Source organism: Paralichthys olivaceus, chromosome 4 (genome assembly GCF_024713975.1).
Source record: "Paralichthys olivaceus isolate ysfri-2021 chromosome 4, ASM2471397v2, whole genome shotgun sequence".
Taxonomy (NCBI): Eukaryota; Metazoa; Chordata; class Actinopteri; order Pleuronectiformes; family Paralichthyidae; genus Paralichthys; species Paralichthys olivaceus.
Window position 1 is genome coordinate 17,844,638 of NC_091096.1, and position 24,302 is coordinate 17,868,939.

Consider the following 24,302-nt stretch of genomic DNA (forward strand, 5'->3'; position numbering starts at 1 on the left):
AGGTGCACCGTATCAGCACAATCATAAATGAAAACATCCAAATTCACCAGGAGGAATTTATGAACATTCCTGGGTTTTTCTACGGGTCTCGTAATCAATTGCAACGGTGCTGTTCCACAAGTGGGGGATTTGAGTTGATGAGTAAAGGATTAGTGCTGGTGGGTTTGCAGTCAGCTGTGTTTGATCCACTTCACGCTGCAGCTTTCACTCAGTCTGTCCCCTCTCTGTCTCTTAGGCAGGGCCAGTCCATGTACTCCATCCCTCCGGGGGGATTCCGTCACCCCTACCCAGCGCTAGCGATGAATGCCTCCATGTCCAGGTGAGCAGATCATGTTCAGCAACACCCGCACTTTCCCAAAGAGAGACATTTAATATCCACTGGTTTCTACGAGCATGCTGTAATCACGTTCATCCCCTGGTCTGGGGTAAATAAAGGGCTGTTGGGCACTTAAAGGTCCCATTGACAAGGTGTAAAGGCAGCATTTTATGGAAATCTCACAAATCTTGTGTCTGCAGAATTAAAAAAGTTACTTTTGGAAAAAAAAATGTCGGATCACGGACAGCCAGAGGCGTCAGGACTACAAAGGGATGTGAGGTCTAAGTCTATAACAGACAAGTTCAGCTTCCTAAATAGAGCAGACGCATTATTGGCATTCAGTACCCCTCTGCTGTCTTTTCTCTCAGAGCTACACTTCTGTGGTCAGACCAGGGCTCTGAGCCATAACACACACACAGCGGCAAGATGAAAGGGCTGAGAATCGATCAGGACAAATCAAAGCTCATCTGAACCAACACGTCCCATCAGACTAAACTCTCTGACCCTCTGTCAAAATTGGAAAGATTTGTAGCGGGCCTTCCGGTGTTAGTTTGAGATGAAATATTCAGAGGGGTGTGTCTGTGATCGATAGCATGTGCAGCTCCATCCTGAGGTGAACCCACAGCGATAAGATCCTCACATAGCTCACACACATTTCAAGACTATGTAATGCGTCGGATTCAGTGCATTCCAAACATTGCATGGATCCACACCCACACACTTACACACACACACACACATACACACACACACACACACACACACACACACACACACACACATACACACACACATACACACCAGTCATTCATGGCCTGAACCTTAATTGGAGCATTTTTTTAAATGTGTATCTTGACAACATGCCGTCACTTGCAGCAGCGGCAGCTGAGTGATTCACTGGAGACTTAGCAGGATGTTTACAGACACAGTCAGTATAGGTTTATTACCAGGGGAATAAAATGGCACCTCCTTGTTTATACAGTATAAATTACTAAATACATCACAGAAAATATGAAGCAAAATATCAACTCCTGATTGAAACGGTTTTACTTTATAGAGGCAGTGATATTGAACGTTGACTGTGAGTGAAAATAAGCCTTTAACCATCTTTCTGTGGGAGCTCTTGTTACCTTCAGTGCAGTTCAGTGTCATTCTTGATGGATAGAAACAGATACAAAACTTCAGCACAAGATCACTGTGGGTTGATTCACACTTTTCACCTCATGCAAGTGCATGGCTACACTGTGCATTGTCTGGTGTAACATGTTGAGAGGCTTAAATAGAGGAATTTCAACGCTATAGAACTGTAACTATAGTATGATAGAGCGGTTTGGAGCTTTGTCCATTACAATGCTCCATTGTATTAACAATTGGAACGCGGGAGAGCCACTTTGTAAAAGGTGTTCTGTGTGGACGGCTGTCAGAACGCTCTCCATGGTCTGGAACGTGGTAAGGAAAGTGGTTTCAGGTGTCATGGCCATGCTGTCACCATGGTAACAACACACTTCACTTTTCTCCAGCCATAGCAGAATAAAGGGGCTTTTGAAAAAGTCTTTATTTGAACAAAAAGCAAGCATGTAACTCTTTGTGCGTTTGAATTTAGTCTAGACAGAGGCAGTAGGCGCAGTGGATTTTTTTTTCCCCGCAGGGTGAGGCAGGGCAGTAACATGCCAAGTTAGCTGGGCTGCTCAGAAACGTGGTGTCAAACCCGACCGTTAACATGTCGCCTCCCTTCGTCTTCTCAGCTTGGTGTCCAGCCGTTTCTCCCCTCACATGGTGACTCCGCCCCCGCACAGCCTCCACCAGACGGGCATCCCCCACCCTGCCATCGTCTCCCCGGCCATCAAGCAGGAGCCCAGTGGTGACCACATCGGCTCCTCAATGCATGCGTAAGGAGAACTTGTTTAATCGTCAAAGACTGCTTTTGTCTTTACCCGAGTTGGCCATCTTGTACCAGAGCCTCTCATTCCCATTCACGCTTTATTAACAGTATCTTTTTAATGTTTCGGATTAGCAGGAAATCCCCTGTTCCCAAGAAAGAAGAGGACAAGAAGCCTCATATCAAGAAGCCCCTGAATGCTTTCATGCTGTATATGAAGGAGATGAGAGCCAAAGTGGTGGCAGAGTGCACTCTGAAAGAGAGCGCTGCCATCAACCAGATCCTTGGAAGACGGGTAAGTGGCACAGACAGAGGCATGCATGTGAGTTTATGTGTGTGTGTTTGTTTGTGAAGCAGTTCTTTGAAATATTTTGTGTCCGTCCACAGTGGCATTCCCTGTCGAGAGAGGAACAAGCCAAATATTACGAGCTGGCCAGAAAGGAGAGGCAACTCCACTCCCAGCTCTATCCAGGGTGGTCAGCACGGGATAACTATGTGAGTGACACACGTCCAATGTCAGCTCTTAAATCAATACGTAGAGAAAGTCTGAAATGTTTTTTTGTTTTTTTCACGTTTCAATCACATATAATATGTATAATTATAGTAATCACATTTTTTTCCCTTGCTGAAGTGGTTTAGTTTCACTATGAAAAATAACGTTGTTTTATCTGTGCAGGGAAAGAGGAAAAAGAGGAAGAGAGACAATAAACCAGACTCAAAACCAGAAGGTAAGAGGCCCTTTCCTCATGACAGCCTCTTTCTATTTGTTTTGTTTTCTCTTAACATACTTGTGTATGAAAGAACAACTGTGAGAGGTTTATTTTCCTTAAGAAGCTCGAGTGCAACCTGGGACACTGCTTGTTTATCCTGTTATTTTTATCTAGCTTTTTTCTGCATGGAGTCTTTTCTTCACTAACACTTACTAACTTCTTTCCCTGCTTCTGTGCTTTGACAAGCAGCTTATGAGGTTCAGTGCTAATAGTGGCAGGTATGTCTGCTGTTGTGCAACTAAATGACAACTGCACTTCCTTCAGAATAACATTGAAATGTGGGCTGAAGTACACATTTGTAGTGTGTCATGTTCATAAGTCGTACACCATCTTAATATGTTGAACATCCTGTTTCACTGTCCCTATTGTGACGTGTTGTCGATTTTAACATGTCAGAACTTTCACCGCCATTATCTTCACTGTCACTCCTTCACTGCTGTCGCCGGCAGTATTCAGGGACTTGAACCAGATTCACAGCCAGCAGCAGATCCATAATTCAACCTCTTCACTTCTCCTTTGTTTTCCTCCCAGACTTCTCCATAAGAAACAAGAAGCAGTGTGTGCAGTACCTGCCCTCGGAGAAGATGTGTGACAGCCCGGCGTCGTCCCACGGCAGCATGTTGGACTCACCAGCCACTCCCTCTGCTGCCTTGGCCTCCCCCGCTGCGCCTGCCGCCACTCACTCCGAGCAGGCGCAGCCCCTCTCGCTCACCACCAAACCGGAGGGACGCATGCACCACCACCACTTCTCCCTATCCGGCAAGGCCTCTGGATCCACTTCCTCTTCTTCCTCCTCCTCTTCTTCCTGCTCATCCCAACCCGCCATTTCCATCCCAATGGGTGGTTCAGGTAGCCAGCCGACTACACCCATCCTCTCTCGGCCAATCCCCTTCACCTCCCTGCACCACTCCATGCTCTCCCCACCTTCCCCTTTCCATCAGGCAGCCCTTCACTCCCATCATGCCCTGTTCCAGTCGCAGCCCCTGTCCTTGGTAACCAAACACTCTGAATAAATCCGCAAAGGCAATTTCTCTCCCATTTATTGTGCTGTATATTGCTTTTCTTTAAAATAGATATTAGAACAACTTTTTTTCTAAATGATGAAAAGGAAGAAATATTATTGGTCAATATTTGACTGCCTCCTTTTCTACATCTCTCAATGAAACAAAGTGTATTTTTTGTAAAGTTTACTGCAGAACTGGTTTCTTTTTTTTTGATGCATTTATCCAATGAACCTCTTGTATAAAAGAACCAATGTACATAAAGTTTCTTTATAAAAACAAAAAGGAACAAAAAACATGTTTTCTTTTTAGCCAAAACCTGATTAATGTTAGTATTAAGTTTAAGTCATAGTACTGGCCAATAATTGCAGCCCCCCCTTTTCAATTCAAGAGCGTGTGCCCCTTCTTTGACATGTTAAATAAACATTTGAAATTGTTTCGTAAAAAAGAAATGCCTCGCTGTGTCTTTTCACGTGCATTGAAACTGTTCTTGTCATTTAACAAGGTAATGTGGTCTGGGTTAATATTCTCACAATAGTGACCACGGTGCATAAGAAGTTGATCACTGCCTTTTTGTAGGTGTTGGGAATATAGATTTAATGAGCAGTGCTATGTTATTACAGCCTCAATGAAAACAAATGTGTCCATAACACACCTGTCATTTTTTAGACTTGTGTATTGTGTTAGTTCTGAACAGGGAACATCTTCAAACCTCGCTGACGGTGGTTAAATGTTTAATAAAGCAGAATTAGGCCAACCACACTGGAAAATGAGTCTCTGAACCAGGGTAATAAGACAACTTCCAAAGCCCCAAAATAAATACAAATAAAAAAATAATAGACGACTGCTCCTTCTTGGAATACAGCGTCCTGCAAAAACAATGACAAAACAGCAGGTCAGCTCCGTCCCAGCACTGGGATCCCCTGCCCGGGCTCCCCGTTCCTTTTGCACTTTTCACTGCATCTTTATTCACCGTTTGGCACGCTGCTTAGGCTTTAATTAACTCAGAGGTAATAGGATGGAGCCCCTGGGACCTCATTAGGCATTTCAATTAGCGAAAAAATACACAAGGTAGGTTACAGTTTTTGGTGGCCTTGGAGATGAGGAGTAGTGCCAGGGATGGACCAATTATGTCAGAGTGGGAGGGGGGCCGTGGATCTGGGGTACTGGCCTGGTTGAGGCCACTGGCACATGTATACATTGCACCATTAAAAAGACGACTTTCCAGATAGTAGACAGCACCAGAAGATACAATGCACCGATAGAGCAGCGTGCGTTAATTGATTTTCAGCATTCAGATGCTAAATAAATGATCTTGACATTGCAGATCTATAGGAGTCAAAGCCGTGTATCAATGTTAATGTTATTTACCATCCATGCATGCACTGACAATTGTCTGTAACAGACTCGAAGAGTAGAGCCATAAAACAAATGTACTCCTCGTTATAGACAGCATTCCATAAAAAAAAACAGTTGCACTGAGGATGTGTTTGCATCCTGGCAACAAACTGTCAAGCCCCCCCCCCCACACTCTGTTTTAAGCCATCGTTAGCCGTAATAAGTCTTTGCTTGTTTGCTGCTCTATCTTACATCATTCCGAGCAGAAATCACACAGTGCCACGGCTGCTTGTACTCGCAGCCACTTCACCAGTCTGTCAGTGAAATTACAGGTAATGAGTTGTCAAAACAGCCGGCATATCTGTCTCCTCAAGGCCAAACACCTAGTGCAATGTTCAAGACAGTAGCCTTATTATGAAGCCCAAAGTGTCCAAGTGAATGATTTCAAATGTGCTGGTGATTGCAGGTATTTTTCTGGTATACATATCTCTATACTTCTGCCTGGTTGTTTTTTTTTTTTCTATAATTTATTTATATATTGAAAGGAATCTGTTAAAACATGATTATCACAATTTTTAAATGTTAGTACAAACAGGGTTTCCTTATCACATTTTAGCTCTTAAACAGCCTGTTACAATATTATGCACTATGTCTTAAATACACTTAAATTCAGGTATGTCTTAATTATGTCAATGGTCATAACTCACTTTGAAAATTAGGTTTTTCGAGAAATGTTTTGGCAGCATGCCTGGTTTGTAATGTCTCTGTGTGTTGTATTTCTTTCTGGATGATAACAGACATTAGCAGGCTGTAATTTAACTACAGGACAGACAGGGAGCTGGTAACTGACAGCTGACATTGAGGTTGATCCTCGTACAAACAGGATTTCTGCAGGCTCTCAAAAGCTCTTTAAAAGTCCCAAATTAAAATATCTGAATTCTAGGCCTTAAAAGTCTTGAATATTTAAAGAAATGATACACTCCAGGTCTTAAATACAGATGGGTAAGTTTTAATTATGTCAAAGTTTGTTGAATATATTAACACGCTGTAATAAATATACAAACAAGACCAAAATGCAACTGATAACAGATATCTACAAATACTTCAGAAAATCCACCGGCTGGCTGTGAGAAAGACTACGGACACCTACTGTCTCTGCCTGTGGCTAGAAAGATATCGTTTCCAGGGTTATTCTCTACGACGCTACTTCACATGAAATCAAATCAAATTTGATTTGTACAGCCCATAGTCACAAATTGCATTTAGCTTCAACTTAATTTCAATTATGGGATACTGTAAGTAATTATGGGACACTGATATTCCTTCATATTGTGCTTGACATAGATCTTAAATTGCATTCATTTTGATCTTAAAAAGTCTCAAGTTTGAATTGTTTAAACCTGCAGAAACCCTTTACACAGCAGATAAACAAATAGGATTTTAATACACATTGATTTTGTTCAGTTTTAAACCAAATATATTTTTGAAATGGAATATAATATATATTATCTGAAAGCCCCCATGATCCACTCAGAATGTAACATGCGGCTGTTTATCTCTCATAATAACAGATCTGGTTCACATCCACTCAACATCTGCCATGTAAGCACGAGGTCAGATTTAATACATGTTAATTTTTGCTCATTAAATTCTTCCAATCTCTTGCCAAGGTTCTTTTTTGGGGGCCTTCTTTTGATCTTGAATTTATTCCAGGTTAACCATGTTATACTTCACGTAATATTGCACCTAGAGCTGTCATCTCACAAAAAAAAGGAGAAAGAAAATCACAACCACAGAAAAAAATCACACATCAGCATCATTAGGTCTAAATCCACACAATTACACATCTTGACACTATTGTGTAATGATCCTATGTCAGCCGCTGACTCCCTGACCTTATATTCCCATTAATAACAGGATGCTGTGTTTGCTTCACGTGTGGTTTCCCAAAGTGTTATTAATTGATTGTTTCTGTAACATTCACTGAGCTTAGCAAGACTCAGCTGGTGCCTTTGTGGAGCCAGGTATGGCTGGCTGTGAGCTTAAGAACCTCCTTAATGTATTATTCATACCCATTTGACCTTAAAGATGGAAATGCAAATGTGTGTCAAGAATGAGAGGGATCATTGGACTTTTCAAATGTCAAAGAGGCTGCCACAATTAAGACATATTCATTACATGGACCCACAGGTCCCCCACACCCAGCTGAGATGTAAAACACCTACAATTAACATTTGGATCATTATCTCATCGTTCCAAAGCTGCAGCACAGGCTCAACTGTGATTCCTACAATGTTGTAACAGCAACCAGTGCTCAGCAACAAAGCTTATTGAGTTTGATGTTAATCATCTTTACTTAACTCTTTCTAAATATGGGATATTTTACAATCCTCCCTTGGCTCTTTCTGATATATCAACACTGCCATCTGCTGATGAGGTTAAACACTGACACAACTACCTCTTCTGGAGTAAGTACCCCTGTCGTGTCAGAGTCTAACCAGAGGGCGGCAGCACCAACACAAATGTTAATGTGCGGCCCTCTCACTGTGGTGCTAAGAGACAAAAGAACCCTTCATAATAATAGATTAAAATAATGCCCATACATTATTCACCTTTTTACCTCTACAAGTCCATGTCAGTTTGTACAATGGGGGTGGAAACAATAGGAGGATGTCAGCCTCACATACAGAAGCATATACAGTATATCTGAATCTAAATATTTATCTCCCTTTGTTTCAACATGTGCCATTCAAATTCATCTAAATAATGAGGTGATGGTGTCGTCTGGCTGGATGCCTGTCCGTACCAAGATTCACAGACAGAAATAAATCGAGTGGGTCGAATGTGCAGACATGCATTGTTTTACCATGTGCAGGCTCTGTTTTACTTTGTGCAGCGTATATGTGCAGACACAGGGACTCTGCATCTTCTCTGTTAGGAGAATTAAACACCATCACGTGGGCAGAGGTGGGAAGTAACGAAGTACAAATACTTTGTAACTGTACTTAAGTAGATTTTTCGGCTGCTGTACCGGTAATCAGAGGCTGACTTAACCATTAGGCAAAGGTCGCCAATTGCCTTGGGCCCCAAACTACCAGGGGCCCCATAAAGAACCTAATAAAGTTATGGATTATTTCGGAACTTTTTCGTTAATTAATCATTTCTCCCTAAAAATCCAAACGCTAGAACGGCACCAGAATGCCTGTAACAAGAAACTAGTGTCTCTGCAACCCCCCTCCATAATGGACTATTCCGTGTCCACGGAAGTGATTCAGAGTGTAAACAGAGACTGACGAGAAGTGTTGAGTCAGTCCACACGAGAGAGAATCAGTTCAGTTCATTTGTTCCGTCTGTGTTGGGAATGTTTAGATGATGATCATGGGTTAAGTTATTAATCGATGGTGTCGGATCATGAATCCCTGTTGCTCCGGTCCTGACAGTGTGTCGTCTCTCAAAGCTCGTGTTTCATGATGTTTAAATGCAGCCTCATAAACTCTGGAATCAAACACACGCTGAGTTACTTCATGTACTGATCAGGTCCTGATAACTAGTAATGAGTGTTTATTAGTTAGAGAAAGACAAAGAGAAATGGTAATCTAATCATTTTTAAAAGTATATTTAAAGTTATTATTTCTGTAACTCCATAATTGACCTCCTATTTCCTTGTGTGTTATCTTCTCACTTAATTAAAACAAGATATGACCGAGGCCAATCATCAACTTAATCAGAGATCCTGCTGAAAACCAAGGTTATAGATGACACATCTTCCATGTGAATGGACAATAGGGTTCATTCTTATTATACAGGGATCATATTGTTCATGAAAATAAGATTTTACTATGAGCGCATTTGTTAAACTTAATATGTTTTGTTGGGTTGGGAAGAAGTTACAAGCAGAACCTTCTTAGATAAATAAGGATTGGAAAAGGTGGAGAACAACGTATGCAGAGGGCCCCATGCCTGTGTTCGCCTTGGGCCCCCAAATTGCTAAATCTGCCACTGCTGGTAATGATCCCTCATTACAGGTTCATGCAGGTTCACCTACAGAAACCTTGTTACGACTTTTACTTCCTGTAGATCGTCAAGTATGATTGTCTTCTTGGTGCTCTGCCAGGACAGTGACAGACCATCAGATGTGAGTACTTTTGCCACCTCTACACGTGGGCAACAGCTGCAAGATCTGTCTGCTGACTTGGGAGAACGTGATATATTAAATGATTTCTTGTTGCCAAACTGGTGGATCTTAGTTTCAGGTTTGGAGATGGTTCGTGGGAGTGGAATTTTATTTAATTAGGATTAGATTGTAAAAGTCAGTGTTGGTATTTGAATCTGACTGAAACTTGTTTTTGTTGGTTTCTGATGCAGTTCTTTTAATAGTAAATTTAAACTTTGAATCAATTAAGAGAGAGGGGGAAAGGAATGGTGATCATTTCCATGTGTTGTGTTTGGCAGCATGGGAACATTTGATATAGAAGTTTCAAGTAAAAAAGAAAAAGAAGCTTCATTTATTGGCAAACTAGAACTACTCAGAAGAGAGAGTGCACAGCTCTGTCAAGGCCCAACAGTCCCTCTGTGAAACCACTAACTCACTAGATCTGGATTTTTATTTGGATCTTCAAATCACACACACTCATAAATATCACTCTTCTAAATATGCCTATTTTTTCATCAAGATAAATTATTCTCTGAGGAACCAATGGAAATGTTGACAATGCCCAGATCTCACAGTGTTAAAGGTTCAGTGTGTAGAATTTAGTCATATCTAGTGTTGAAATTTCATGTTGAGCTGAACACCCCTCACCTCACCCTCCCCATCGAAACATGAAAAAGAACCCGTGGCAACCTTCAGTTTTCATAAAAACTCAAAAGGTGTTTAGTTTGTCCAGTCTGGACTACTGTAAAAAAAAATGGTGGCCTCCGTAGAGAGGACCCCCTCGATGTAAATATTTAAGCATTTAAATTTAAAGGACCTTTTCTGGGGTAAAGAAAACTGCAATGCATAGAATTTAGATGGAACTTACTAGTGAAAACATCATGAGGATAATTCTACATTAAAAATTTCACCTAAATCTTACACACTGGACCTTTAAAGAAAGTGGGGAGAGAAAAAAACAGATAAGCACCAGAATTAAATGTTTTTTTTTCCCTGACTCATACCGCATCCTTCACCAAGTTTCCTGATCATCCACCCAGTAGTTGTTGCATGAATCTGTTGCCGATGGTTACAAACAGATCTACCAAATATAAATGTTCACAAACCATAAAAAACCATAAAATATCTTTGAAGGAAAAAGAGTGATAGTCTACATATCAAGAATTTCTTCCACACAAAATAAAAAACATGCAAAAATTAATGTATGCAACGTTTAACGTTTGTAGGTTAATTGTCTTTTTCACTCAAATTCATTTGTAACTTGTTAGATATATTTCTTTATATTCTCTTGTGTTTCTGTTTTGTATTTCTTTGCCGGTGTGTCTTTGTGTTTGTGACTCCATGGTTCTTGTTATGGCTCCTCTCCGCCTGCAGGTGTCAGCAGAGCCTTATGTTCTGTGTTTTGAGCAGCAGAAGAAGAACGGGCTCGCTTGTACCCGGAAGCAGGAACAGGACTTGTCAAACCCTCCAACCTGTCGAGCCGGATTTGTCAACGCGGATTGTGTCGTGTTGGTTTCGAGGCAGAGACATTGCGACAGACTGGACTGTCCGAGTTTTCTCTGGTGTCTGGACACGATGAAGACGCTTTCCCTGCTCATCGCGGTGTCTCTGTGTTTGTGCTCGGTCTCAGGTGAGTGGAGTTTGGTTTCGATGGTTTTTCTTCCTCCTTCAGATTCACTCGTCAGAGAAATCCTTGGTTTAATCACCCGCGTAAGCTAATGGAGCTAATGTCGGACAGCAGCATCCTGACACTACGCAGACCGTGTGAGGTTAATCCAAGCACGGAGGCCTCTTTCACCATCAGTGATTAGTGGAGTTAACGCAACATCGGTTCGTTTGACAGTTTCCGTGATGTCACTGAATAGAAACTCCGGGAGCCCCCCCTCCCCCTTACTTACTTAAATACCATTTGAGTGAAAAGGAACGTAAAGAAAACCAAATGAGTGGAGCCGTTCATGTGGTTTGCTTTTATTTCCTGTTACAAAACTACAAACACACCAGTATATAGAACGACCCACACAGATAAAACATGCAAAACATAAAAAAATAAAATAAAATGAATGATCTAATTTAAATATTTCCAGTTTGAGGGGCAGGGAATCAAACTGCCAACCACATTCCTACCATACATTCCTCATAAAACCTTTCCCTCCAAGTTCCTACACCTCTGCTTAACTACATGCCAGGACTCTTATTGTGAAACCTGGCCTTACCTTTTAATTGGAGGGATTTTGGAGGACAACATATGTGTAAATAATGAATCTTCTAAAACTAGAATTTGACCCTCACCAAGATGTGGTCACAAGAGTAGTGAATAATGCATGTACGCACCTCAGTTGACATTGTGCTTTCCCGAACACCTTTTCACAGGACGCTTCTGTGCTTTGCCTGGTTACTATCCAGGGTTTGATCAGTGGTGTATGAACTTTGGGTAAACGATTCTGTGTGTTACATGGGTAGACCCAGGCTGTCATATTCAGAGTACATGTACACTCATGCAATTTAATAGAGTACACTGTTGTTACATTTACAAAGCTCAGTTTGATCAAAATGTCTGCTGTCCCGCTCTGCCCTCATCGTGCATGCGATTGTTTGATAAAATATTCAACTTCACAAAGCAGCCATGCATGCAATGTGCTCGGTTCTCGTCTAGTAGCATACCTTTTGTTTAACGTCATTCTCAAACGTCTTCTTGTCTACTCTTCTGAGTACCTGTCTTTTTTTTAAATAAATCAAGTCGTATACAAACTACATAAATGAGTGATGAATTAAAGGAGCAACATAAAACAACATTTGTCTTAGTAAAGTGTTGGAACACAACATGCTGCCAGAACAGCATCAGTGCATCTTAATGTTATACGTTCAAGTCTGTGGAACCGTGCTGGAGGGATGAATGATCGTGGTGTCCAACAAGATGGTTCAAAATCTGCTACAGGTCTGTGTAGAAATCTGGTGATTGCAAAAGCCGCACCATATAATTACATCTCACATTTATACTCTTCATACCATTTAGTGACTCCTCTTTCTATGAAGCCTGTCTGGAGCTGTCATATTACCAAGCTGTTTTGCAGCGTGCAGAGGCTACCTCCTTTGCACTGATGTCATGGCCTTCGTGTTATGCTTATTACCGCATATAATCCAGTCAGATAATCCAATAATCCAATAATCCAAGATAATTTGATAAAATGGGGGAAGCTGACAAGAACAAGACAACAGAGGACATTAATAATAAGGTGGGACAAATATTCAGTAGGTTACAGTTGGAAAATAGTTGAAGTAACGAAGTCAAGCAAGCAGAAAATGGCAGCATTTATTGCTTTTACTATTAGATTACTTTGTTGTCTGTGTTTTGTGTTTTCATGTGATTCTTAAAATATTCTTTGATTTACTTACAGCAATAAATGATGGGGCTGCTCTTACAGACACGATGAAACAAAACCCACCTGATCATCAACAAAGCAACATCAAATCGACAGCAGCTGAGGAGAATGCAAAGTTAACTGGTGTCACTGATGAGGAACATGAACATCAGGCACACGGCACTGACATTTCAACCAAGATGGAGAAACGTGAAGAGACGTCTGCAGACAACACTCAGTCCAAGACAAAACTGCCTGACACAAAAACACAAAGTCAGGAGGATGAAAACCAAAAAACGGACAAAAAGAAACCCAGTGATCCAACGTCTAAAGGCAAAGAGAAAACCAATGAAGGAGAGACAGGAGTGCAAGATGACAGCCCCACAAAAAAGTCTATCCTGAATGCCAAAAAAACATCAGATAATAATGGGGGGGGAAAAGGAGACAAAGAAATAAAACTAGAGGAAAATACAACTGATAAAAAAACAGAGAAAGGAGCAACTGATGAAAAACCAGAAGAAGTAGAAACTGATAAAAAACCAGGAAAAGTAGAAACTGATAGAAAAACAGATAAAGTAGAAACAGATAAAAAACCAGGAAAAGTAGACACTGATAAAAAACCAGATGAAGTAGACACTGATAAAAAACCAGATGAAGTAGACACAGATAAAAAACCAGGAGAAGTAGAAACTGATAAAAAACCAGGAGAAGTAGACACTGATAAAAAACCAGATGAAGTAGACACTGATAAAAAACCAGGAGAAGTTCACACTGATAAAAAACCAGGAGAAGTAGAAACTGATAAAAAACCAGATGAAGTAGAAAAAACAGGAGAGACCAGGAAGGAAGGTCTAGACAAAGAAAAAGATGGAAATAATGGAGAAAAAGAAGACAGACGTCAGTTCAACTTGCCTGGAATGGGGGACGGGACAGAGAGCAGTCATTTCTTTGCCTACCTTGTCTCTACAGCTGCACTGGTGGCAGTGCTTTACATCGCTTACCACAACAAGCGCAAGGTACTCGGCCCCTACATCATTTGTTTCCACTAAGACCACTCTGAAGTTACTTATACCGCATTTGGATCAACCATTGTGGCCTGTGTATTCTTTTTTCAACATCAGTAGATGTAATGGAATTTTATAAAACTAAAATATAGCACTAGCTCTGTTACAAAACTTGTAATTAGACCCCAACAGTTTCAACCAATGTGATATATACAGTATTTATTGTTTCTGGTTCACACTCGTTACACTAAGGAACATTGGGCATACAGGAAGTAAGCTGGGATGTCACCTATGTTATGTACACACAGATACACAGAAACTTTTGAAAATCTGCACTAAGAAGGCATTCGTAAAAATCTCAACGATAGTCTCAAATGCAGGGATGTATAAATTCACATTTTCTTTGAAGACTAGGCTTGCAGATTGAAACAAAAAATGTTCTGTCTCTGTTTTTTAGATAATTGCCTTTCTTCTGGAGGGAAATAGATCCAGATCCTCACGTCGACATAATTCAACAGAATACCACAAGCTGGAACAGGAGGTGAGTTGATGATATAACCTACCCACACTTTTCATTCTACTTCTCTAATCTACTGTCATCAACCAAGTTGTGATTTATGAATTCTCTGCATTGTCTTTCAGCTGTGACCTGATGTCATTCTTATGAGGCTTTTACCTGGAGCAGCTGTTTGCACTATGGGTTTTTTGAGTAGTGGGTGAGCGGACGTTGGATTAGATATTTTCTCGGGTGTACTCCGTGTTGATTTCACCTTGTGTTAATTGCTCTATTTTGTACCTTTTTTTTAGATGCTTAATGCATGACTATGCAGATTACATTGTTGCCTTATTGAGGGACGAAGTGAAATGCAGTGAAGGTTTGGAAAAAAAAAAAGAAAAAAAAAGCATGTTGTTTTTGCACGAGCGTCGCTATTCTACTTTTGAGGCAATCATATAATTTGACCCGACTCAGGTTATTTCAGTAGCAGATAAAAAATGAGCTGTTTGGATTCCAGCCTTCTTTGTATAGTACATGAGTGATTGCACTGTGTACATAAATAAGCCATTTGAATCTTTGTAAAGTATCAGGTGTGTAAAATGTCTGTGCAGATGTTTTAGATGTCTCTTAGATAAAATGTAGAGGTTCAGTTCAGATGTATAAAAGTAACACAATGGGATTTCTGTACACAACCCTATGGTGTTGGCCCGATGAATGTAAAAGCAACCTTTATTTTCAGATGCTTGCACAGTTTTTGTCCACTTCAGCTTCTTAAAGGCTGATTTGCAAACATTCCGACAGATAAAAAAGAAGATCTTTGCTTCAAGTAATAGTTTCTTTTAAAAAAAATGCTCATTTGCTTTTTTTGCTGAAGGTGGGATGAAAAGATCAACACCTCTCTCATAGCTTCCTGGTAAATATAGCTCTAATACAGCTGCCTCTTAGCTTAGCATAAAGATGGAATTTCTGTAAGAGAAAGGAACACAATCTGCCTTCCAGGTCACTTGGTATATTTGTTTTGTTTACTCCAAACAAGAACTTATGTGTTTAAAGTGTTGCACTTTTACAAAAGGCCTTGTGTCAAGATCAATTAAGAAGTAGGGGGATTTATGCTAAGCTAAGCTAGCCCTCTGCTAGTTGGAGCTTCATCTTTAGTGAGCAGGCATGAGTGGTATCAATCTGCTCGTCTCAATCTTCAGAGGAAAATGATCAAGCAAATTTCCCAAAATTTTGAGCCAGTCGATTTAAATACAGGGAAGGAATTTAAGTTATAACTGCTGTCAGGGCGATGGGTTTTAATCAAAAAGGCGACTTGGAAGAAGAAACTAGCCAACAGTTGTATTGCTGTGCACTTTGGAAAAAAGATGCGTCTCTGGGGATATACAGGTTGACCACTAATACATTATATTTAAACTTTCCTCTTGAGTAGATTTGTGTTGATGTTTAAAGCTGACTTGTGCCAAATTACGTTTTATGTGAATCGGTGTTTGACTCTTGTAATGTGCCTGTTTCATAAATGAATACTGTGGTTTTTACTGGGTTGGTGGTCCTAGCCTATGGAAGGCCTGCTGTGTTGAAAGTATACATTCCCCGTTTTGTCTTGGCAGAATCAAAGTATGTCCCAGAAATATATTTTATTGTAAAATCTGCAAAGTTTGAATATGAGTCATTCTTCCATACAGTTTGGCCAAAACTTTAAATGTTTAATGACCTTACACAGCTAAATATCTTAAACATAAGGTTTATTTCATTTTGTTAGAAAAAAATCCTGCTGTCCTTTGAAATTTTTAATTTCTGAGCCAACTAAGAAGACTATAGATTCCAAAATAAATCCTATTTGTACTTTCGGGTCACAGATGAGTTGGATTCCTGAACTGCCTTCACTGTCACAGCTGCTTCACTAATTCAAGTTCTGACCATGTGTTTTAAGATATTTATTTGAATATAAGAACCAATACAATGGTGTATAAAAGTATCCAGTACAAGCAAAAACTCCTGTGTCTATGGCTATATATTACAAACATTTATATTTGTGGTATCAATGTACAATTTGTCATCCAAAGGGTTTTAAGAAAAAAGTAAGAGGTTATGAGATGATTGATGTGGTTGGAAAGAAGAACAAATTTCTCTAGGGTTGGGAAATAAAATAATTACCAATAGATTTTTATCAATAGAAATTTAACTTAAGTTCATCATATAAAAATATTTTGCTTATTGATTGTGCACAACAGGTTGTAATCATCTACTTCAGATTTGTAGAACGTTTTTTTTTTTAAAGAGTAATTATCAGTGCTGACTGATGATGTTTTTATGCTGATAACACAATTTTAAAATTATAATTTGCCTTATTTGATCCTAAAACTGGTTTAATTTAAAATAAATGGATTAAGAAATTCTGTTCTAACTGATAACTCAGACATCCACAATGTTCTCAGTGTCCCCTGTTACTTTTCAGGGGTCAGAAAGCAAGAGGCGAGAAACCACTGTTCTTTTTCAGTATGTGTTGGTTTTAATAGAACATCATTGTGAAAGTTGTAAAACATCGTGTATTTATTTCCACACACACAGTATATGTACAGATTTTTACACACACAAAAGGTCCTCACAGTGGCGTCACATTCCTGGACTCTTCTTCGTAAATGTCTGGTATCTCTCCGATGGACGAGGCCACCATTCGGACGGAGTTGCACCCGCGAAGCACCATCTCATAGCGGATGAGCTGCTTCCAGAAGCCCGTGTTCGGCCTCACCATGGGTCTGCAGGTCCTCACGGTGCCGTGGGCCTCCAGGAGAGAGAGGCCGCGGTGCCGCATGAGGAAGGCGATGCACAGCGCGGAGGAGCGGCTCACGCCCGCGTTACAGTGCACCAGCGTGCGGCCTCCGCCGTCCGCTGTCTGCTGGATGATGTCCGACACCCGGTCAAAGTGATCGATGAGAGGGGACACCGGGGAGTCGGACAGCGGGATGTGGATGTGCTCCACCCCGGCAGCAGGAGGACAGCTCCACCTGGTCTCTGTAACACTGATGATACAAGTGATCTTACACCGACTGACCTGAGCGGAGTCTCGGGCCGCTCGGCCATTACTGAGGTAGAGGTGATCGGTGACCTGACACAGGCCCGACAGACCTGCGGGACCAGACGGACTCATAAACACAGATCCACCGCATGGGATCCACCCACACAGTCTATTGTCGTCTGTAGATCCACCGACGCTCTGTGATGAAACTGCGCGGGACAGTCTGGCACTGGTAAGGAAAGTCTGGACGGACAAACCCTGTGTACGCACACACGTTGTCGCCCCCTGCTGGATGACTTTTATTCTCATTTCTTTTAATTAGAAACAGAAACACATTAGTGATTCATAAATTGACCTAGTTCCATTTCAGATGTTTAGTATGACTGTTTTTTATTGATGCTATGCCAAACTATGAATAAAAAATATGCTAATATTTAAATAAAGGGAGCTCAACAATGATTAAGAACGACCATTCACACCCGGCAGCCAGATTCTCCACTACACTTGGCCTGTATCATGATCTTTTCCTCCAAACAAGCTCTTTATTACCCTGCAAAGAATTTCCTGATTCTCTGCCATCCACTTTGCTTCACTTTGGCAGCAGGAACACCAGCTGACCTGCTGCCATTATTGGCCAATGTCATGGTAAAAGATGAGCTTTGCAGATTTAAACCTAGCTGTGACGCAGAGGTTGAATTGTCGTCCCTGAGGTCGTGAAGTACACGTCAACATCTACTACAAACTCCATAGTGCAAACATTACTTTCCCTCTGACTGCCTCACATAGCACTGTATTCTCTGTCTTCAGGTCAGAATGAACAACACCACTGTCCTACAGGGTGTCTGCTACTGCAGAGACACACATGAATACAAAACCATTAAATAAAACAATAACAAAGAAGACATAGCTAAATTAAGCCTACTTAATCATCTGGCTGATTATAATACTTCCAATACAACTGATATATTGATCAAAGCCACAATGTATTTTTGGTCGTAGCTCACTGAGAGAAAGTTGTTTCCAACAGCATTTCACACACTGTCACGTATGTCTGTTGTCTTCAAACCTCTAAAAGAACTGAATCAGAGTGTTCAGTGATTCAAGCAATTTGATCTGTGAAGAGAATAGATGTCGCATTACGTAAGCGACATAGCCTGGTATTGTGTTTAATTCAATAACAGAAATGTGAGCAATAATATGTGAAAGACTCTGTTACTAAAACAGATGAACTACATCTCTTTACCAGACTCTCACATCCACTTCCATGTCAGAGGCCTCACCAAGTCCCAAACCAACACTGCGTCCATTTAGAGAGTATTTTGTTGTGCGTCGATGCAGCCTGTTTTGGGTGTTGTGATTCCACAGTTAAATGGCATGTAGCCCAGTGTATGATCATTAGCTGTTGTCATTGTGCCTCACTAACTTGTTAAATTCAGTTGTATATTGACATTATTTCAGCTTTTTAAAAATATGTCATTATTTCAGAGGTCAGTTTATTTATTTAGTTCATTCCATTATTCTGATGTCCACATAACAACACAGTATCATGATTTACTCATACACAAGATATCCCCAAATCACCTGGAATAACTCACTCTAATGTTCTTTCCTCTAGCACCACCCTCTGGCCAAAGAACACCATACAAAACTCCAAAGTATTGTAAAGGGAGAAATTAAAATATTATACATTATCTTTTAATATATATATATATATATATATGACAAAAGTCTTCACATGTTCATTACACACATTATATTGTTCTGCTATCTCCACACAAATTACTTCTTCATTTTCTTCTCGTTATTATTACTATTATTATTAAAACCCCTACACAACACTTTCAAGCTCTTCTCTTACAACATGAGGAGCATCACTGAGTCACAATGAAACTGTGATTGTAGTGTGTGTGTGTGTGTGTGTGTGTGTGTGTGTGTGTGTGTACAGATACCAGTGGATAATGAAGTTAAGACGTGAGTTATGTCACAGTGTGTCTCAGTAGAAGTGCAGCAGCAGCAGCAGCAGCAGCAGCACAGGGGTGTTGTTGCTGCTGCTGGTGGTGTTGGTGGCTGCAGGCGGTCGCTCCTCTGTTGCCCTGGAAACACAGATGGTGGATGAAGGGCGCGCATACAAAAGAGCGTAAAACCTGTGGCAGAGGCAGCAGCTGGAGAGCGAGAGAGCACCGGCTCATGCAGTCCTGTGCTCTCTCTCTCAGTGGTGGAGCACGTCTCTCTCTCTCTCTCTCGCTCTCTCTGTGACACCTTCCATCCATTTTCTTTGTCTCGGGGGTTTTCCGTTTCCACTTCTCCCTGTTTACCCAGGACTGGACCATCCCGTCAGTCAGTGCGCAGCTGTTGTTGGCACTCCCACATCCGCTGCTGTGGGCTCCACCGACACACAGACGACGCTCAGCCGCGGAACATGCTAGTGTGTGTGTGCGAACAGTCGCCTTTCACTGCACACACGCACACAGATTTGCGTGTGTTTGCGTGTTACACCGCTCCTTTTTTTGCCAGGATGGAAAACAGAAGAAGAGAAGGAAGATGTGGTTTCTTTTTCACCGTGATGCTGCAGGACAGGTGCGTGATGAATTTGGTAATCATGTAGGAGAATGAAAATAACCCTGTGGTTCATTTTACTTCTCTTCTTTTTTTAAAATTCACCATTTTCTTTATTGTGCTTAATATCAAAGTTTATCATATTGGAGGATTTCAGTCCCCTGATTGGATAAACATTTACTCATTTACCCTCCTGCAGCAGAGGGCCTGGTGTGAGGAGAATGTCTTGTCTCACCCTTGGGGGGGTTTATGAATATTAAATTGTTTTTTTATGGAAAAACAATCTGTGGTGGAATCATGCCATGTTTAGATATACGATCTGTTAAATCTAGTTGCTGTAGGCAGTCGTAGGCTACAGCTTAGCCTACATAGGCTTTCATCAAATAGATTGTGTTCTTTTAGCATATAGCATGGGCTGCAGCTGCGGTGACCTATTTTTGTACCTTATAGCCATAGTCTGAAGTTGTATTCTTATGTGAAAATATGTAATTTTTAGTTTCTGGGTCAATATAAGGCAACTTAGCAAAAAATGTGATGGAAAAAGCATAGAAGAACTACAGATGTCTACGATCAGCTATGGTCCAAACACTCATTCTTTATGCTTTTACTTATTTAGGTAACCTTGTGGACGCTGCTGCACGGACATGACGCTGTATTTATCTGCGGAGCTGCCGACAGGTCACCTTTCAGGACGCCAGGAGGATCCACATGGGAACCAACAGCATGACAGGTTATGTGTACTGGCTGGATTATCTTTATTCACATCATGAGGGAAGTTAATCACAGGCACATTCACAGGAGACTTTAATGGCAACTCTGTCAAATCAGTAAGATAAATGAGATCAATTAAACCTATTTCAAGTGATACATCATTTAAGATTGGGTGTATTTCATCCCTGTTGTCTGTAAATAAAAGGGAGAAATGAGAGAAGAGCCATTCCCTGGGGTAACATAGGAAGACAGTTGGGTTGCGTCCCACTTTTCTGCTGCTTTGTGTTGTGTGTTCTTCTCCAGTTACACTGAAGAAAGAACAGATCGGGACTCACCCTGGACCTCATTGTTAACCTGGCGACATTGCACCCCCCCCCTGCTGTGCTGCAAACCAAAAAGACTGGTAAATGATCTCCAGGTATATTTACACCACAGTGACTTTTATTCCCCTGTTTTATTTCACTTTACAGCGTGACTTGTTATATAAGGGTTTTGGATGAATATAAACCGCAGAGCCCATTTCTATGGAATCTTATCTTGGTTTTGCCCACATACAGTGTGTGTCCCTCCCTGTGTATATATGTGTGTTAAGCCCCTGTGCTGGCTGAGAGTGCAGATAAATGGGGAACAGATGGAACATGAGAGATTAGTTATGTGTTAAATTGCTGCCATATTTTCTGCTATATGCCACTCTCCTTTCCAGGATTATGGTTAAGAGTGGAGATAAACCAACCTAAAAGTGTAGACCATGACCAAATCAGATTAGCATAATCTACTTTTCAGATTCGTTTATGCGACATTATGCAGGATTATCCTGTAAAAAAGTGTTTGCATATTTGTAAGACTGCAGCAGAAATGTGTCTTTTAAAGCACGTCTTGTAGGAGTAGTCCACAGGAATGTGAAGCACATCAGTGTTCACTTTCTTCCTTCTTCATTTCATCGTGACTGTAACAGTGTCACTTTTCCCACAGTGATCGATGCACGATGCCACCACTGCTCTCCTGCACCTTCAGACGGAGAGGATCCATGTTGGAGTGTTCCCCCCACTGACAGAAAATCTCTGCCACCTTTGTGCATCAGTGAACGCAACTTTGAAGAGTTAAAAAAAATGCCACCGCTCGTTGGTGTAGTCAGTGTGAGCATGATCAGATTAAGCAGGAAGGTATTTCATATGAAAAATTGTTTTGCTGGAGCGTTGAGGTTTTTTTTGTCACCCCTCGATCGTCTGTATTTGTCCCCCCTCATCCCCTGCTGTGAGTAATACCAAGTACAGCTTCATCCGCCCCCGCTCTCACTTCTGGCTGATCACTGCAGCGATCGAACGCGTCACGCTCGCTTTCTTCAGCTGCCATGTGCAGTGACCTCTTCCCGCTGTTACCTTGGTTACTCTGTCTAACGCTGTATTCGCTTCTCACCCATGTGGGAGACACTTTTAACAACAGTGCTGTCCTGTGTGTCTTCTCAACAAAGCAAGCATGTCTCTGTGCCAGATCCAGAATATATTTTAATACATTAATAATATTCTTAGTGTGTGAGAATGGTTTTCACACATTTTACAAAGTGTAATTAACACAGTATGTCATTGTTTGTCTTGAATCCTTTTAAGTTGAGTTACTTTACACAGAAGTTTTTTTTACTGTCAGAGTGGGTGTGTTTGTGTGTCTGTGTGAGTGCACTTGTGTGTACGCATGTGCTCTAATCAGGTTTGTGTGTGTTCATCCTCGTAACTGTGCATGTGTGTTTGTCTGTCTGATATTTGTACTGGGCCTGAAACTATAAACTGCTTTACTGTGATTTCCCCATAGCTGAAAACCTTCTTTACCAAAAAAGCCACTGGATGTAACAAAGGGATAAAAAAATATTTACAAATGATTCTTAGCATTTGTTACAACCTCATTGAAGAACCAGTGATTGTGATTTAGATAATCACAAGAATGCTGCTGGAAATTAATGGTGTGTAGTTTTCTAAACGACGCCTGCTGGCATTAATTACACTGCTCGGATGCCTGCAGCCCCGTCATCTGATGCTTAAGCAAATGACATCAAATGCTAATAATTATGTGCAAATAGCTTTTTACCCAGGTCTGGATCGTACTACTAACAGTATCTCACTAATATCTAACAGTACTAATGTGTGCTAATGAAGATTACTAACCTGTCCTCTGAATGCTGATGGCTGGCCTGGTTCCTCTCTAACCCACTGACTAACCCTCTGCTTTATACATACACACTCCTCTCTCATGATCCTGCAATCCTTCTACAGATGGCCACCTTCAGATGAATTATTAATGAAAAAAAAAAAAATCAAAAAACCGTTAAAGTGAGCGAGTCAAGAAGGGTTTCAGGACATGGGAAGGGAAATGTTATTAACCACGAAATGATAAGAGGAGCAGACGCAGCTGCTGGTATAGAATGGGTTGACCACACACCTAACTGAAGCTGACTCTCATCTGATTCCACTGGATTTGTCACTGGTTATTCACTGTGAAGGCTGAATTCAAACATTCAGAGAGCAGCTTCGTGTCTGTGACTGTGTGGTCAACCTGTGCAGTTGAGTGTCTGGCTTGTTGTGCAGTGACACACACAAGGCAAGCTAACCTCAGCTCCACTACTAACTCCTTATGGTGTTGATACTAACAATGGCGAGGGTGTAAAGACCCGCCTGACGCTCTTACTAACACCTGTTCTCCCTGACTGAAACTCTTTCAGTCCTGATGTCTCCTTCTTAATTTCTTTTATCAGATCAGATCTATATTAGCACCAGGGATGTTCTTAAAATCACATTGCATGGAAACATTTATCCTAAATATCCTCTGTGGTGTCATGATTTAGTGCAGTGAGCCGTATGACTAAAAACTACGAGTCCTGATGACTGAGCTCAGCAAGAGTTGTTACTAACATCACCTAAAGTTAACAGTTACTAACCCGAAGAGCGTTTTAACAGCTCTCTGCAAACTAACAAACTAACCCACTAATAAACTAATGATCTAACAAAAACAACAACTAAATTTACTAACTCACTTTGTGATGAGAGTTAGTGAAGCAGCCTGATTTTGAGGAGTTGCATTATTTATTGAATGTACTAACAGAGTTAATAATTTATGAATTCATGACAGGATTGAATGTGCCTGTGTGTGTGTGTGTGTGTAAGTGTGAGCGCAGAAGAGCATGTGAGTGTGTGTGTGTGTGCGCAGAATGTGAAATGTAACCATATTCATCAGAACCAAATGTTTCCAGTATTAATCTTTCAAACAAAGTGAGCGTTAAGATGCCTCTAAATCTCAGTTATAACAATCAGCCTGTGCATGTGAATGCATCATGGCATGTAAAGAAAAATGAGTTCAATGTATACAAATATTTTTATACCTTATTGCTAATGCATCAGTTGTCTTATGATAAACCTTTGTAATAAACACGTATAAACAAAACATGTTTTTTTCCTTTATATTGTCTCTATTATAACTGCAACCACCTAAGTGTAATGCAAAAGGTCCCGTGCAGCCAAATATTCCACCAGAACAACATCCTCACTCCTGATTGCTTTATCATCCGGACACATGATTACTGCCCCCCCCCCCACACACACACACAGACACACACATGGAAAGGGCTTGTGTCAGACACTAAACCTTTAACAACAGCAATACTCTCATACTGATAACAAGGATTGTGTCATTGAAAAAATTTAATTTGTCTGTATCT

At 40.9% G+C, this 24,302-nt stretch overlaps 3 protein-coding genes and 1 long non-coding RNA gene across 5 annotated transcripts in view; 3 read left to right on the forward strand and 1 right to left on the reverse strand.

Moving 5' to 3' along the window:
- Positions 1 to 4,418, forward strand: part of tcf7l1b (transcription factor 7 like 1b) — a 33,179-nt gene extending 28,761 nt beyond the window's left edge. Inside the window, exons 7-12 of one of the 2 annotated variants that reach the window (XM_020094044.2) lie at positions 236 to 319; positions 2,062 to 2,205; positions 2,331 to 2,490; positions 2,583 to 2,690; positions 2,872 to 2,923; positions 3,497 to 4,418. In XM_020094044.2, the coding sequence (XP_019949603.1) occupies positions 236 to 319; positions 2,062 to 2,205; positions 2,331 to 2,490; positions 2,583 to 2,690; positions 2,872 to 2,923; positions 3,497 to 3,978 (1,030 nt within the window). In that variant the 3' untranslated portion in view covers positions 3,979 to 4,418. The remainder of the gene's footprint in view (positions 1 to 235; positions 320 to 2,061; positions 2,206 to 2,330; positions 2,491 to 2,582; positions 2,691 to 2,871; positions 2,924 to 3,496) is intronic. The other variant, XM_020094045.2, reaches the window with a different exon arrangement.
- Positions 4,419 to 8,602: 4,184 nt separating this feature from the next.
- On the forward strand, positions 8,603 to 16,169 carry tgoln2 (trans-golgi network protein 2). Its single transcript, XM_020093935.2, has 5 exons — positions 8,603 to 9,439; positions 10,832 to 11,087; positions 12,853 to 13,832; positions 14,278 to 14,361; positions 14,463 to 16,169. The coding sequence occupies exons 1-5, from the start codon at positions 9,392 to 9,394 to the stop codon at positions 14,466 to 14,468; spliced, it is 1,374 nt and encodes a 457-aa protein (XP_019949494.2). The 5' UTR covers positions 8,603 to 9,391; the 3' UTR covers positions 14,469 to 16,169.
- Positions 16,170 to 16,802: 633 nt separating this feature from the next.
- On the reverse strand, positions 16,803 to 17,609 carry LOC109633821 (dual specificity protein phosphatase 18-like). The gene has a single exon (XM_020093936.2). The coding sequence runs from the start codon at positions 17,462 to 17,464 to the stop codon at positions 16,919 to 16,921; it is 546 nt and encodes a 181-aa protein (XP_019949495.1). The 5' UTR covers positions 17,465 to 17,609; the 3' UTR covers positions 16,803 to 16,918.
- A 1,982-nt stretch (positions 17,610 to 19,591) lies between these two features.
- On the forward strand, positions 19,592 to 24,028 carry LOC109633616 (uncharacterized). The gene is made up of 3 exons (XR_002203007.2): positions 19,592 to 19,909; positions 20,505 to 21,017; positions 21,572 to 24,028. It is a non-coding gene; the product is annotated as an uncharacterized lncRNA (long non-coding RNA).
- The last annotated feature ends 274 nt before the right edge of the window (positions 24,029 to 24,302 follow it).

Excerpts from the sequence above, each read along its gene's own strand:
- tgoln2 (XM_020093935.2), top strand. The coding sequence starts at position 9,392 with ATGATTGTCTTCTTGGTGCTCTGCCAGGACAGTGACAGACCATCAGAT. Across the intron at positions 9,440-10,831 it reads ACAGTGACAGACCATCAGAT|GTGTCAGCAGAGCCTTATGT; the intron begins GTGAGTACTTTT and ends CTCCGCCTGCAG. Across the intron at positions 13,833-14,277 it reads CTTACCACAACAAGCGCAAG|ATAATTGCCTTTCTTCTGGA; the intron begins GTACTCGGCCCC and ends TCTGTTTTTTAG.
- LOC109633821 (XM_020093936.2), bottom strand. The coding sequence starts at position 17,464 with ATGAGTCCGTCTGGTCCCGCAGGTCTGTCGGGCCTGTGTCAGGTCACC.